Source organism: Polyergus mexicanus, unplaced genomic scaffold (assembly GCF_030449975.1).
Source record: "Polyergus mexicanus isolate NDT 795.1 unplaced genomic scaffold, iyPolMexi1.0 SCAF_3, whole genome shotgun sequence".
Classification (NCBI taxonomy): Eukaryota; Metazoa; Arthropoda; class Insecta; order Hymenoptera; family Formicidae; genus Polyergus; species Polyergus mexicanus.
The window spans coordinates 10,021,029-10,037,464 of record NW_027223323.1 but is presented as its reverse complement, the minus strand read 5'-3'; the positions used below and the strand labels follow the sequence as shown (position 1 = coordinate 10,037,464).

Below are 16,436 nucleotides of genomic sequence, written 5' to 3'. Positions count from 1 at the left end.
TTAATGTTGCAAGCATTTTTCATAAACAAAGCAAGTAAATAATTTAAAAATCAGACGGTTATATATCTCCAGAGCTAAATGCAGGATACAAAGACAGATTTTAAACTTTTGTATTGTTTAGAAACAAAGTTAAAGAAAATTGAAGAAAATCACCTCTGCCTCTGGCGAGGAACGCGGCAGTACTACAAGAGGAATCCACTTTGTGGAAGTTGCTCAAAGCAACTGGGATTGATGTAACTCAGAAGATCGTGCTCCGACATCGAGGTAAGCTCTTGAGGCAGCATCCCATCCTCCGGCTTTCTGTTGACTGCAGTACTCGCGGCGGGATTGGGAATTGGGGCATTCACAGCCTGGCGATTTGGAGTGACCGGAAGTGCGACCGGTGGTGATTTGCTAGTGACCTGTTCGACGATATTGTTTTGTGCCGACGGAGATTTCGGCAAAATCACTTCCATTGTATTGTTCATCAATTGCGCGCTCTGTGTCGCTACGCTATTCAAAATATTTTTTGTAGCGATGATCGCGTGAGCGGTGGTCGTCGTGATGGGCCGATTGTTGATGATGTCCTTCGTGGCGTTGGTGATGACATTGTTGATGGCTTGTTCAGCCGCGGTAGTCAGACGCTGCTGACAGGGTTCCTGAGCGGCTCCGCTGGCTAAAGCGGAACTAGCTTCCGCTACAAAACCTGCGGGCTGATTCAACATGGAGCCAATGTCTTGCTGAACCGCCTGTTGCATAGCCTGGGCTGCTTGAGCCTGCTGGACAGCTTGCTGCACTGCTTGAACCTGAAATATTTTTCGTTTGACGTCGACCGATCAGTCTAATTTAGAATTTTAATAATTAATATTTACAGATTGTTCTGAAGAAATTTGGTAATCTCTCTCTCTCCCTCTCCCTCTCCCCCCCCCTCTCTCTCTCTCTCTATATATATATATATACATATTTAATTTATGATAAATAAATATATATATATATATATATATACATATTTAATTTATGATAAATAAATATATATATATATATATATATATATATATATATGTACATATTTATCATAAATTAAAAGTTTATTAAAATTGTTACTAACCTGCTGCACCACTTCTTGCGTCGCTTGTTGTACCGCTTGTTGCACAACTTCTTCAGTCGCTTGTTGCACCGCTTGCTGCACCACTTGAGCCACTTGAACTTGCTGCACTGCCTGCACTTGTTGCACCGCTTGTTGCACTACTTGGGCATGCTGTACTACTTGCTGGACCACCTGTTGCTGAGCCTGTTGCACAGCTTGGACCGCTTGCTGTTGCGCTTGCGCGACAACTTGCTCGACTTGCTGTTGAGCTTGTGCTACTACTTGTTCCACTTGCTGTACCTGCTGCTGCATCACGGCCACTTCTTGCTGTGTGAGCGCTTGAATCTGCTGTTGCATCTGCTGGTGCTCTGCTGGCATCGTATTGCCAGTGACCTGAAAATCAAATTTACATTTATGCTTATTGGTTTAGAGGATTTTATACTTTAATGCAAAATTTTTTCTGCTTATAATTCTAAATTTTCTTCTAAGATTCTGGTTTTTTTTTTAATTCGTGGTTATTAACTTTAGTCTTGGACATTTCATCAACTTTCTAAAATTCTAATTATATTGTCTAATCTTTTATACCTTTTGTAACATTCTTAAATAAATATTTACTGTGGAATTCGATGTAGCATTTGCCTCGTTGACTTGATTTTCTGGCAACTGTGGTAATAGTGCTACATTAATAGTAGTTAGCAGACTCTCTCCTGTTTGTTCCACTGTTGTTGCAGGCGATACTGATGTCGCACCTGTAGCCGTTGCCAATGGTTGCACCGCTTGCGGCGGTATCAATGCTTCCAGCAACATCGTCTTCACTGGAATCGGTGGACTAGTTCTAGTCTGCTGATTGCTACCGATTGCCTCATGCTCAGCTGTCACATGGCTCAATATTGCGGTTTGATTGGGATTTACGGCACGCAATGGGGAGACCATTTGTTCAGTTGCTGAGTTTACTAAGGCGTTTACTGAAGTTTGCCCTGAAAAGAAGTATTGCCGGATATCAATATTTTAAATTAATTTTAGTTAATCTTAAATTTCTCACAATAAAGAAATTAAAAAGTTTTAATTTATATAGCTAAAATTATACATATAATGCTTTAAAATTATAAAACAAAAAAGCGCAGGGAGAGACAGTTTTTAAACAATATATACAATAATACTGCTTTTTGATACACAACATCATATGTACCTGTAGTGGTCATTATTCCTGGAGGTGCCGCCGATTGCTGGGCGCTTCCTGAGATAATGGAAGTCCGCTGCTGCTGAATGGCGAATTCGTTTTCTGGATTGTCAGATTCTTCGCTAGTGGCCACTGAGGATTCAATGTGATTCAGATACTTTTCTACCACATGACTGGTCGGCGCTGATAACGGCTGTGTCCCGGAAGCACCGGTGAAATTGGACAGCGTGCTAAAGTCTGGCTGATGATGATGGTGTTTCATGCGAAGATCCACCACTCCAGCGCCTTGAAGAGCTGCTCCATTGGAACTATTTTCCGTTGGCAAGACACCATTAGTGTCCTTGAGACGATGAGGACTAAGAACTGGCACCTGAGTTGGCTCATGCATGCCTGTAATCAATAATTAAAAAATTAATTTTTAATTTAATTTGATTTAAGAAAATTAAAGCTGCTAAGATCTTAATTTATGATTTGAGAACTGAAATAATTATGATTTAATTAAGTTTATAGAATCTTATAATATATATGTATTTAAAAAATTACTCAAATTCTTACTGCACCCACCTCCAAATGAAGTCGGATGATGTGTATTCACCATTGACAGAGGATGTTGATTACGTATTAAATCCACCACTCCAAGAAGACCATTTACTGCCTCTCGCACGGGGCTGTTGTTAGCGGTTGCGACAGCGGTTCTGATGATATCAGCTTGCGAAGATGCGGCCTCTCTGGAGTTTTCGTTAACCAATTGCTGGAGGGGAGAGGCGACAGATGTCGGTCCGTTTGTAGCTGTCGTTGGCGTTGGGATACTCTGCATGCTGTTGTCACTCAGCATACTATTTTCACTGTTCTCATCCAATACTTCCGTCTTTAAGTTGTCTGGCAGGATCAGCTGTAGGTTCGATGAAGGTCGTCGATTCATTAGAGAATTGGCCACAAGCGGAGGTGGCATCATAACGTCAGGGGGTGAATTCGAAGACTGCGAGGCCCACATCATTACGGGAATCACCTGGGACGTTCCCGCTGGTGGCGGACTGGGATCATTCTTTAGTGTCTCTGCTGAAGAGGTGGTTTGTTGCGGTTGAGTCGGAGGATTGGTTAAAAAGCTCGCCGGCCCCACAGCTGTTTGCGTTATTAGAGTTGATTAAATAAAAAGAGAAAAAGATACATATTTTATTTTCCAAAAAATGTTTAATTAATAAATCAAAAAATTAATAAGATTTATTTTATAATTGAACTCACTGGTGGATGCTACATCTGTAGCCAATGGCATCACGGATGAGGATGTGACCAGATTAGTGTCACCGTTCCCAAGTGGAGGTGAAATGGATTCGAGTTTGCCGATAGATGGCTGCGGGGCAGTAGAAGCGGCCGTATAAAGGAAAGTATGCGGTTCACTGGTCTTTCCGGACGATACTGCATATAATTTTACGCTGACCGTCTCTGTAGGTGCCAGATCCTGTCTGCGGTAAGCAGGTACAACGCACACCAAGTGCGCCGGGTGCAAATACTCTTTATCCGGCAGCACGGTGCATTCCCAATGCGGTTCCAGACTTGTAACATCATCATTATCCAGCTGAAAGACTACTCGAGTATCCTTTAGAAAATTTTTCCCTAGTATAATGAGTTCTAATCCACCGGTGCATGGACAAGACGTCAAAGATTTTTTGCAGATCTCTGGAATTCCAGGTGGTTGAGCTGTGAATATACAAGTTCGATGAAATAAGAGAAACGAGTAAATCGTGAGAGTTTTTGATTGTATCCAAGAATCTTATCTAATTTATAATATTAATGTACTTCTTTATACGCATATAAATACATCTATTATCTTTTTTCTTCTTCTAAATTATAATCTGCCTATTTTTCTAAACATTTAAATGAAAAATCAATCGTCTTATTCGACTTACTACAGACTATCGGCTGCGAACAGACTTGCAACGTCTCTGTAGTTCCGTCAATGTGCGTGATAATCGTGCGGAAGACCATGCGGCACCGTGTCGACTTCTTCTTACTTCTTCCCTGAAGTAGTCCGGCCTCCTGAGGGAACCTATGTTCCACGTCAACATTACGTTCTTTCAAGATGCCGACGCAATCACAGGTGATATCCTTTGCAGGATCCATGTCAATCTCGATAACAATCGTGCCATCAATCTTCCGTTCGGCGCACGATGTAGAGTTTTTGCCGCTTACTCGGCAGGCTTGATAGAACATATGCGGCGCCACTCTGCCCAGATCAGTACCGATGAATACCTGCAGTGTCGTCGGTTTGTCATAGCCGATCAGTCGGACGATGGGAAAGCCATTCCCGCTACGATCCTTTACCGCTCCCCGCGAGCCCTCCGTCTGATAGCGAGCTCGGTGTTGTTGCTCAGGTTGGCAGATAATTTGCAGTTGAGTTTTACCGTTGACAGAGATGTTGGCTGGCAATCGGTAAAAAAACCGTAAACAATATCAGATCGGGATGCTAAATTTGTTTAAGGAATGTACAGCAGGTTAGGAAGTAATTTATAGAAGATATAGGTGTGAATAAATAGAGAGTGCTAAAGATTGTCGGGATCTTTTGATAGCGTTATGTTTACTATTGGTCTATTGGAGGAACGCCAAAGGAAGACAGACATATCACATTGGAACTAGTCCAATCATATATTATACATATCACACAAATTAATAAAAATTATTTAAAGATTTAAAAAACAAAGACTAGATTCACTTCAGAAGTGAAGAAATTTTCCTCCTTTTAAATTATAAAAATTTATAGTTCAAAGAAACTCGACGAATAAGATTTTTTGAAAAATTTAGAGCCCATGCTTTGTAGGATTCAAAACTCTAAGAATCCTAAATTTTTGTTTTTAGAAATATAGAAAATTTAAAGATTTTGAAATAATTTATAAAATTACATATCATCAATGAGCTCATTGTAAATCATAATTTAATTCATTATTAATTGATGTGTCATGAATCATTTTTATTAAATCCTTTACGATAAAGCATGTTGTTTTATTATCCGTTAATTATAAATACTTTAATTACAGCCCTGCTTATTTGACCTATATTTGGTATATATATATATATATATAAAAAAAAAAAAAAATCAAATTTTACATACACGCACGCATACACACACACACACACGCGCGCACGCACATGCTGTATTTATATTTTGTCTTCGTGTCTATCACTACGCGAGAAAGAAGAAAAAAGAGAGAGAGTTACGGTTCCTGAACTGAAAGAGATAGCTTATCGGCGAAAAATAAGCAATTTCGTCGGAAATAAATTTACCGATAAGTTTGCTCTTGTTGCAAAACATTGAAGGCAACAATGCGCGACTTCTGCAATGCGAAGTAACGAGTAGTTATTCATCCCTTCTCTTGCTCTCTGGCAAGACAAACGTTTTCTCTCTTCAGAACGACTAACTTTATGAGATGTAATAAAATGCACAAGTCTTTCATTGGTGTTAACTCAGTCAAATATATACTTAATATTAATAAGTAGAGTCTACAAAAGAACTCAAGGTGCAAAATTTTCGTATGCGATTGCATCAAACATACAATAATAAAATCTCGTTTGTCAGAGAGAATGTTACATTATTTGTATTGAAATGTATCTAAAATAAATAACTAAGTAATTTAAAGACTAAAAAAGAATTAAGAGAATTCAAGATTTTAAGAAATCTAGTTCCTAAAAAAAAAAAAAAAAAAAAAAACTCTTAGTGTATTTTAAAAACTTTAAATTTGTATGTTCATCTTATTTTTCATCATATATTTCTATTAATATTTCTATCATATATATAAAAGTGTTCTATCTAAAAACATACACAATTGCGAGATGAGGGTGATAGGCCCCTGATGAGCGGTCGATGTCCTCTTAGTCAGCACGCCCATGACAGGTCGAGGTCTGGTCACCCCTACGATTCTGTTCACGGAATTACCGTTTCCGGTCCTACTACCAGAGACATTTCCCAAACCAATCCCATTAGCGGTAGTTCTGGTTGTCAAGGACTTATTGTCAGGACTAGTTCCGGGAGTCACTTCCGGAAAAGCGAAGTTTGCATCTTCAGATTCCAGTTTGATGTCCATCTTTCTCCTTTTTGTGTCCTCCTCGCCGACGCCGTTCCAAGACTAATGAAATAAGTACAATATTGATCGACTCATGACAAAGATATACATATACAAAATATCTCGTTAAATAATCAGTAGATATGAAAGAAAAACTGCTAAAATCTCTACATCCACACGCACGCACACGTATGTCTGTATGTATGTATGGAGTATATAAAAGTTAGCAATGGTTAATATTTTAATAAAAATTCCGCTGTTTTACTTTAGTGAATCTTTATTTGACAAAAATATTGTATAAATATTATGTACCATTAAACTAAATTAAAATTATAAATTATAATTTACCTATATTAAATTAAAATTTTATTAAAATTCTGTCTAAATATTAAAGCTAAATATTCAGCATCATTTTTTGCTCGATTCTGTAAAAAAGCTATTATTTCGAATGATAGATACGAAAGGGACACCCCATACGTGCGTGAGCGTCTGTATACTTAATTTAACGAATCAGAACTCGGTTGGGTTCAACTACCGTTCGAGCGGTCGGCGATCTCCAATGATGATATTGATGACGATCACGCGTACCCTCGTGAACACATTAAATAACTTCATCTGGCTTCTAACGACAAGGAGACTCAAGGCCGTAACCGTAGCAAGAATAAGCAAAGTGCGAAGCTCATATAGGGGCCCGTCAACTCTTCCTTCTTCTTCTTCCGATCTTTCAGCAAAGAAAAAAACAAAGATAGGAAATATGTTGGAATCAGTTATTAGATTCGATTAATAACTTGCGAACAAATTCTTATCTGCGGAGAATTTTTTTTTTAATTTCTCAAAATAATATTATTTTTTTAACGTTCCATCAAGTATTTTTTTTATTCCCAATTTTTCGTGCGTAGCGAAAATATGTAAGAAATTTAAAAACAAGTTTACGGGCCCCTAAAATTTCTGGAGAGATACTTAATTTTATTATATTAACAATTTTATATAGCAGATGCGCTATAGAGCTAGAACTCTATAATATTAAGCTTAGTGTAAAGTTATATGTAACATAATTAGTAAAATTAATTGAATCGTTTGGTCGAGGTTTGGCAATATCCTATCATTTGTCATTAGGATTTATCATTTGTCATTAGGTACTAACATTGACGTTGTTAAAGTGCTGTTGACGTTCCTCGGAGCCGAGGCCGGAATCGTTCGAGTTTTCGTCTTGCGTCGTTCCCGTTCTAGGTCTGTGGTCATCCGAGCTTACAGTGATGCCAGTAAAAGACGATAGTGGGACTCTAGATTGTTTTTGCTGTTGTTGTTGTCGTTGCTGCTGCTGCTGCTGTTGTCGTTGCTGATGACTGACCGCCCTCCTAGTTGTGGAATGAGCGCGATTATTCGTAGTTGTGTTGCTCCTCAAGATAGATGATGCTGTCACCGTCGACGATATGCCTCCTGCATTGCTACCTAAAAAAAAATATGCTGAATTTTACCTTAACTGGAATAAACATAGAACAGATGATCAAGCCAATCAATAAGATAAAGAACGAATATGCCATTTTTACATTGCATCGAATTTCTCTCATATACCTTATATCAATACCCTATCGTCTTATCAATTGAAAATCTATAATATATTAGAAAAAGATGGATTAATCCGATATACGTATAAACGTCTCTCTCGGAATAGGTCATGTGAGAACAATAACTGCACTCAATTTACTTATAAGATAGAATTAAATGATTATATGACTTATTTCGATATCATTCTTAACCGTTCATAAAGCAAAAAGACAAAGAGAAATTAAATGCCAAGCATAAATACGCATAGACAGAAAATTAAATAAATCTAAGAAATAGACAGATAGAGATGCGATTCTTCCAATCTTCATAGATTCTCAGATCATTATATTTTAAGTTGCCGAATTTTCTTATGAATTTTTAATTCCACAAACTGTCATAAATCTTCAGAATAAATTGTCTTCCACTTCTTTTAAAGCTGTATTTGCTTAGACTTCAAGATTTTAGCAAATTCTTCTCTTTCCTTCTAAGATCCAAAACATAACAAAAAATCGTATACTGTAGAATATGTAATACTATTATATATTATAATGAATAAAATTATACATATCTTTGAATCTATCTTCAGACTTTCATTACCAATAAAATCGAATCCCCCAGGCACGAATCACCATTTGATGCAATATTGATAGATCGACTCTCGATTTACACGTCGTGCATGAAGAGCCGGCGTGTGCATCGTCGGGTAGCGATAAAGGGGGAAAAATACGAAACACACGAGCCGCAGCGAAAGAGGGGCAAAAAGATACAGATGACGAGAGAAGGAGTGAGAGAAAGAGTATAAGGGAAGGAGCCAGAGCAATGTTGGACGATCTATCTATAGACTACCTCGACTACTGGATAGGATAATTGCGTGGGGGTGAAGTTGCAATCGCGAACGCAACTGGTGGCGACGGGGTTCGATTCTTCATCCCTCTCTCTCTCCTTCCGCCCCGGCGACCCATAGGGGGTGGGCACGTAATCGATGCATGCACACACGTGCATCAACTGTGCATCTGTGTGAACGTCGAGGAAAATCACGGGACGATGTCAACGACCTGGCTGTCGGTTTCCAATCTCATTTCTCTTTCTCTCTCTTTTACTTTCTTTCGTTCTCTTCCTCTTTTCTAATGTAGCTCCGCTGCTATTATTGCCAATCATCACATTACGTCAAGTTGTAACGATTATTATTCCTTCTTTTCGCAATCTATGTCAAAAGTGTACACTCTTTTTCTCCGTTTTTCATTTATTGTAAAAATAATTGATTATCCATAAAAAGCTTACATTTAAACGTAAAATACTTACAAGTTATTATTACTCACTTTTATATCAATCTTACGAGTCTTTAACTCATTTGTATTATCGAAAAATAATATAACAAATCATTGTTCAAACAAACCAAACATTTCGAAGACATTGTTTGCCACGATAGCGATCGACAAGATTATAATATGTAATATTTATTTTAAACATCGATTTGTAAGATATAAGTTCTGAGCATCATTCCTCCGTATCTTTTTCGAAAATCGTGCAGACCGATCACAGCCGTTGAACATTTCGGATGACGCCATTCGCTACATAGCTGCATAATCAGCGGCAATGCCATAAAGATAATAATCGGGAAGGTCTCGTAAATAGTGATAGCCCGATGATTTTAATTATACCCTGGCAATCTCGCCAGTCGATAAATAAATACGACAGAACGCTCTATACACCTGCGGTAGAGGTGAATGTATCTCTTTATCGTCTCCCGTCTGTGCGCGTCCACGTGGAAGGGTACCCACCACCGAGACGAATTAGGGCTCTCTTTAGTATTTGCGTCTTCTAGCCTCGCGTCCTCGAACTGGACAGAAAAAAAAAGGAGAGAGAAAGAATGTACCCTCGATAACAGGATCGATAAACATCGTTACTATTATACGGCAAACAGAGCGCCAGCGCGCTAACTACGACGCCTCTCCTCTCGAGTCTCAAGGATATATCGTTAGGACGAATGGATGGAAGGACGAACGAACGGATCGATGCTCGATCGATCCTCATCGCGGCCGGATGATATCGTTCCATGAGACACAGACACGTTAATTCGTCGATTATCGATGTTATCGGTAGATTTCTTGTATGTCTTCGATCGAAATATCGGAGAGAACGAAGATATGTGAAGGACGAAAAATGTCTAAGGCGTTCTAATTCTATAACAGATAATCCTAGTTTTATTCTATAGATAATAGAGTTTTATGAATCATAGATAACTAGATTTTTATAATCGTACATCGTACATCTGGAAATAATGTTGATTCTATAATAAATGGCAGTTTTATAGAGATAAATAAATGGGATAAATACCGGTTTTCAATATGTGAAGACTATACTAGAGTTCTATAAAATCGCAATCCATAGTTAAGCTTGTACTTTGCTGAACACTATTTAGCAAGAGAGAGAGAGAAGAAAGAAACACTTCTAGGATTTGCTAAATTCATTTTAGGATATGTCTCAGATACTTTGCGGTTTCCTTGGGTTCCGACAAAATGGTTCGTTGCGCTCACATGACAGTCTGTGTACACTTAATGGCATCTCTGATAGCCTACTTAAGTAGTCCAGATAAGGAGCCGAAGTCTCCAGAAGCTCGAACTGCTCTGCAGCGATACCAAAAGAAATAAAGCACAGATATATAGACGAGGTATATTTATTACTGCCGTATAGAAAACTTTAAGAAGTCAACGAAAATTACAAAGCTTAAGGATAGTAAAACGTCAATATCTTGAAATGATGTGTCCTTAAAAATCGAAATAAGAAGATAACGGAAGGATAAACCAAGTGTTCGTGTGAACATTTTTGACGAATTAAATTAAAGAAATACGAAATGTGAAACAAAAAAAAAAAAAAAAGTTAAAGAAAGTTCAAAAAATAAAAGATCACAAATTGTTGAGTTAAGTTGATTATTGTGTTAACAAAAGCGGATTGCGGTGTTTATGGCGCGAAAGAACAAAGCAAAGAAGCGAGGTAAATTTTATCGATTATTGATGACTGATTAGAAAATGAGACGGTGGTTTTATCGGTAAGAACATCGTATATCTATTCGAACTTGTCCCGATAACGAGACACTGATTTCAATGATAGGCAGGCATATAGTTCGGGCTCGCTCTTGAAAAAGGGGGCAGACAAGATCCTCGAATGATAACAGAGGCGTTACAGCCTGTTGATGAATTCCGATTGATGAGCATTGGAATTTCTCTCTCGATTAATATTCAAATTGCCGCATGAATTCCAGTGATAATGATTATATACCTGTTTGTATTTTTTTTCTATCACAAAACACAAAAATTTTATCAACAAAAGAATTATTAATGATAAAATAATATAGAAATTTATAAGAAACATAATTTCTTAAAACATAATTTTAATTTTAAATTTTAAAAATCTTCCAATATTTTTTCAATTATTTAGTTTCCATTAATTTTTCTATTTTCATCATTAAATAACAATAAAGATAATTATATTTTTCATATATTTTCTATATTGTTATTAGCGTATATTTTCGATAATAATAAAATAATAATAATAAATTTTACATTATAAATTCATCAAAACGATTGCTTAAAAGGAAAAAATAAATATCAAATAGTATTTTTTTTTCAGAAATAAATAAAGATATCTATCTTTGACCTAATCAACTAATTAGCTACATTAATCATCTGTATCAGTGTAAATATAAATTTATTGCATTTAGTATTGACTTAAATAAGAAAGCGACTTCAGTAAAATAAAATCACCAATGTAAAATTGCTTTAAAAAGAATTTTAAAAAAGCTGCTTTGTTGAATTATTTTACATTAAATAAAATGTAAAATAATATATAAATAATTCTTATTTCAAAGAAGATATCTTTTTTAAGATATCATTTTCTTTCTCTCCTTATATACTTGTAATATATAATTACATTTTCTATATACGTATATGATTATATTATACAATATAATCATATCTCTAAAAGAAAATTAATTGTTATTATTAAAAAATTATACGTTATTATTATTGTTATTATTAATTTGACAAACTTTGATTTGTCAAGTAGCTTGATACTGTGATCTTAATACCGTAACAATATTAAACTGTTGTTATCATTTTAAAAGTCGTACGTTGATAATAATTAAAATTTGTAGTCTTACAAAAGTTGAAATAAGCATTCAGAAACGTCGTTAAATACTTAATTGCGCGCTAAGCTTTTGTTGTCGGTTGACTCGAAAAACCAGTTTGTTTGGTTTAGCCTAATCAAATTTATCAATCCGCCGCCAATTGAATCAACTGTCAGATATGTATTTGTGCGCGTGTTAGCTCCGTTATCCAACGAATTATGAATTATGTATAGGCGTTATTCAACTATGTATACAGTATGCCGTTAACGAGCTACGTATGCGCGCATTCGTGTTTACATGCGATTTTAGCGATCGTTGAGACATGAGTATTATAGGCCAAAGACTTTTTTTTGTATATCAATTTAAGGAGATGATCGCATAAGATCGTCCATATACAGAGCATTTTGAAACACGGATATAAAGATGACGTAATTTAAGTTAATGGATTTTTCATCAAATTCAGAGAGACTCCAGTCCTTGGATTCTTTGACCTAAGATAAAATATAAATAATTTATATTTTAATTAATTATTTCTTCCTTTCGTTCGCTGCTAGATTTTTATTTGATTCAAGTTAATGGATTTTTCGATCCTAAAAATCGAAGAAAAAATCTAGAATTTTCTAGAGATCCTCAAGTCCTTGTAGAAATTTCTTGATGATTGTATTTCGATAAATGACAGTCAATAGCTGTACATAATTGTTGTTTTCAACATTTAAAATTTTCAAAATTCGGCTACCTGAAACTCACACACACATAGAGAGGCTATATAAATAATTTATATTTTAATTATTCCTTTTTTTTCATTTGCTGTTTGATTCTTATTCGATTCAATTCCGACTGAATGCGATTGTCATAATCGGTGTAATGGCGTTCAAAAATATATTTCAACAAGTAAACAGTGACAAGAGTATTGATATGAGCACATTAATATTCGTCTTGCAAAAAATGCGTCTCGATGCGTGGGAGTTGACTTTCATTTTTCAAATCTCAATTTTCATCTCTTGAATTTCAGCTTTTAAAACTCGATTCTCCATTTCTAACATTCTTGAACAATATAATCATCAGACAAATTATCAGACTTTCAAATTTCGAAAATTATTTTGTTCAAATAATAATTAACAAAAGACGATATGAAGTAAATATTTGCCTATATTAATTTTTATTTATTAGTCATTGGATCAGAGATGTAAATAGAAACAAATAAATTTTTTTTTTCATGAAAAACGGTTTTTTTTTGTGAACGAAAACAAGTCTCGCTTTTTTTTCAAAATTTGGTTTTTTTATCTTTTGATTCTTTATTCATTAAGTTTTTTTGTCTTTTGGTTTTTGATATTTATTCATTATTTTTAATTTTTTAGATGATAAATTTGAATTATACATTATTATCTTAAATGTAGTTCGCATTCCAATTGGCTATATAGTTACGTAATTATTATTTCGAATTAGATAAAATATATATATATATATAAGAATTTTAGTTTATTTTATTATGTTAACACAAAAAATATATAAAGAAAAATAATATTATATTTTTAAAAATAACAAAAAAAATTATTATTTTTTTTTCAAAGCACGTTTTTTTTAAATTATTTTTTTCTATTTAACAACAGAAAACAATTTTTTTACATCTCTACATTGGACTCATCGTCACTTTAGATCAACGTTATCCTCCCAGCATTCAAGTCGTCTCCAATATCCTAACATCCGCGTCTCTCAGCGCTTTTGCGTTTATCGCACAACAATTGGATTCCCGTATAATGTTTTTATTATACATATATTCCTTGTTTCTTATATCTTGCTCTCATATTTCATAGTGTCTCGAACCCCTTAGACGCGTATCGGGAATCGCGAGGGTTATCTGGAATCCGTTTGCACACAATCCATTTTCCCGTTGTCCAGCAACGATACTAAAGCTGAGTATTTTCAACAATAATAATGCCGGCGGGAGATAGCGCATAAAACATTCGTCGCAAGTTTACTGACCTCGTAAAAGCGCGCACACACGGTTTCATGCTTAAAACCATAGAGTACAGAGAGATAAATTTGTAGTTTGTTATACATTCTCTTATAATACGTGTAAACTCACACGTTACTATCACTGAGAAAGAGAGAGAGAGAGAGAGAGAGAGAAAGACAAAGAGAGACAGAGAGAAGCGAGATATGAATTCTTTTCATATTCCAATAGATAGTTACGCATTCGATAAAGAAAGAAGATGTCTAGAGTCGAATCCCTTCTTATTCTGAAATCGCCAAGACTGAACTCTTTCGTTATCTTGTATTTCGTTCCTTAATTTGCATCCTGCTCTAATGGAATGGTATGAAATAAAAATATATTTTTAATCAATGAAGTAAAAAAGGTTTCTAGCCCTACAATGATAAATAAAAATGATTACAAGTATGTTGAAGTCTCTGAATCTTCAAATCATCAGACTAATTCTAGAATTTAAATCACCCTTAAACAAATTAAGTAAGATAGATAAAATTAGAAAAAATTCTCTCTTTAATGGATATAAACCGATATCTGCGTCAGACAATTTAAAATAAAACGTTAAGAACAAAGAAAATAAGAAGAAAAATAACAAGAAAACCGAACGAAACTAGTTTAGTTCGATAAAAAGATCTTTAATAAAATCAACTAAAAACAAATCTCTGGATTCTGCTCCAATAAATGATAATTTTACAAATATTACAAAGAATGTGAATAGAGATATTCAGCAGCAGCAGAGAATCTATCCTCAAAAGAATTTAAAAGATATTTAATAAATTAAATTAAAAGAGGAAAAAAATTATTTTAAAATAAAATAATATTAATATAATTAGAGAATATAAAGAAAATTAAATTGAAAGAAATATCTCTCTGGACGAGAAAAATCATATAACTGTAAACATTCAACTGTAATGTCTCGAACTCATATTAATTACCATAACGATAAGGATCTGTTAAAGCGCCGTTTACACGGCTCGATTGTAAGAGGATGCCCAGATGATCGTTGACATGGTCCAAGGTCGTGCTGCTGCCCCTCCTTAATTCCTGGCGCCTCTTCTCGAGGTCGGGTGCCATTTAGGCCCCCCGAGAATCTACGATTCTTTTCGCAGCCACGTCGTTCGGCGACAAAACAAAATATCGTTCACTAAATAATCTCAGCTCAGTATCAGATTCTTTATTCATCCGCGCGTCCAAAATTCACACCGTTAAGGCCATCTTTCGTTTCCAGATGATTGTTTTAGCAAAGTCGTTCGTTATTTGACTTTCATACACTTGTGTGTATACATGTGTTGTATCACTCACTTTTTAAATTGTTCTTAAAGATCCACAAAGTTCCATCTTAATTTTAAATAACGATAAATTGTCTGGTGTCACGTGTCATGTCGATAATTCCACTGACAAGTTATCCTCTTGTTTTTAAAATTGTCAGGCCCTGAGGCCTGCAGTCCGTGCACTACCGCGAAATATCAACTCCATGTCAATTTGGCACGTTCTACATCTACATCATTGCGAGCGTCGTTCGAATTTTCGCAAGGATGACGGTGGGCAGTGTGCCATCCCAAATCGGAGAACGCGACGCAGAAACGTATATTCGAGAAGAGAGAAGACGCGTGAACGCAACACGATAGCGGGAAAGGCACGATGCGCGTCGCACGCAAGACTAACGTTAACGTCTCGTCCGAGATCAGCATGACCCGACAACGCAAGTAAATAAGCCCCCACCTTCGTCGCATCATCACGTATGTTGGCCGATGTCGGCGTCAGCGATGGCGCGCCGACGAAGGTGACCAATCAACAGACGCTAATTACCCTCAGGAATTATCGGCAGAGGCGCTTAAGCTTGATTGAGTATCGATACGACGCATCTCCTCTCATTCAATCGTGGAGGGACGCGAATACGATGTTTAAAATACGATACTGATTATGAATGATACCCGAACGGCTCCCTGAAAATCATCATAAAAAGCTGAAAATTTTTATGCCACGTAACTCGAACCATACAAGAGAGATAGAGATGATTTCGGCGTTGTTAAAGTTGCCGTAAACAAAATTTCCAAGGAAAAAAAAAAAAAAAAAAAAAAAAAAAAAATTATTTTCCGGGGGAAAAAGTTTTATAAAAATAATTCGCAAAATTCGATTATGCAACTTGGGCGCTTGATTATCCTGAAGGTTAAACGTCGCGCCTTTAAAGGGCGATTGGGCACGAATGAGACGTACTGTCCTTCGAGATTTGCGTCAGCTGCATATGATAACCAATTTTCACCTGGCATCACAGTTGTACGCGAATCTTTTCGTGAGAGAATTCTGTTCCGTCCCGATGGACGACGATTAAATAATCGACACGAGCGTGATCGATTAAATGTGCGGGTGCGCGGACTACGCGTGACGATTCTCGGCGTCGATCGTGACGTCAAAGGTCGATTATAAGTTTACAATTTGCGAACCATTTGCGACCTCGCATTGCGATTTCATGT

At 36.0% G+C, this 16,436-nt stretch overlaps 1 protein-coding gene across 9 annotated transcripts in view; it reads right to left on the bottom strand.

Moving 5' to 3' along the window:
• Window positions 1-16,436, bottom strand: part of Nfat (NFAT nuclear factor) — a 31,944-nt gene that overhangs the window by 2,915 nt on the left and 12,593 nt on the right. For 2 of the 9 annotated variants that reach the window (XM_070293073.1, XM_070293072.1), the window contains exons 1-11: window positions 14,898-15,908; window positions 10,342-10,476; window positions 7,446-7,753; window positions 6,061-6,364; window positions 4,154-4,666; window positions 3,489-3,944; window positions 2,811-3,368; window positions 2,256-2,636; window positions 1,682-2,043; window positions 1,088-1,459; window positions 154-785 (exon numbers count right to left, since the gene is read on the bottom strand). In XM_070293073.1, the coding sequence (XP_070149174.1) occupies window positions 183-785; window positions 1,088-1,459; window positions 1,682-2,043; window positions 2,256-2,636; window positions 2,811-3,368; window positions 3,489-3,944; window positions 4,154-4,666; window positions 6,061-6,364; window positions 7,446-7,753; window positions 10,342-10,476; window positions 14,898-15,036 (4,131 nt within the window). In that variant the 5' untranslated portion in view covers window positions 15,037-15,908 and the 3' untranslated portion in view covers window positions 154-182. Of the gene's footprint in view, window positions 1-153; window positions 786-1,087; window positions 1,460-1,681; window positions 2,044-2,255; window positions 2,637-2,810; window positions 3,369-3,488; window positions 3,945-4,153; window positions 4,667-6,060; window positions 6,365-6,836; window positions 7,000-7,445; window positions 7,754-10,341; window positions 10,477-14,897; window positions 15,909-16,436 lie in introns of those variants that run through there. The other 7 variants (XM_070293077.1, XM_070293075.1, XM_070293076.1 and 4 more) reach the window with 7 other exon arrangements.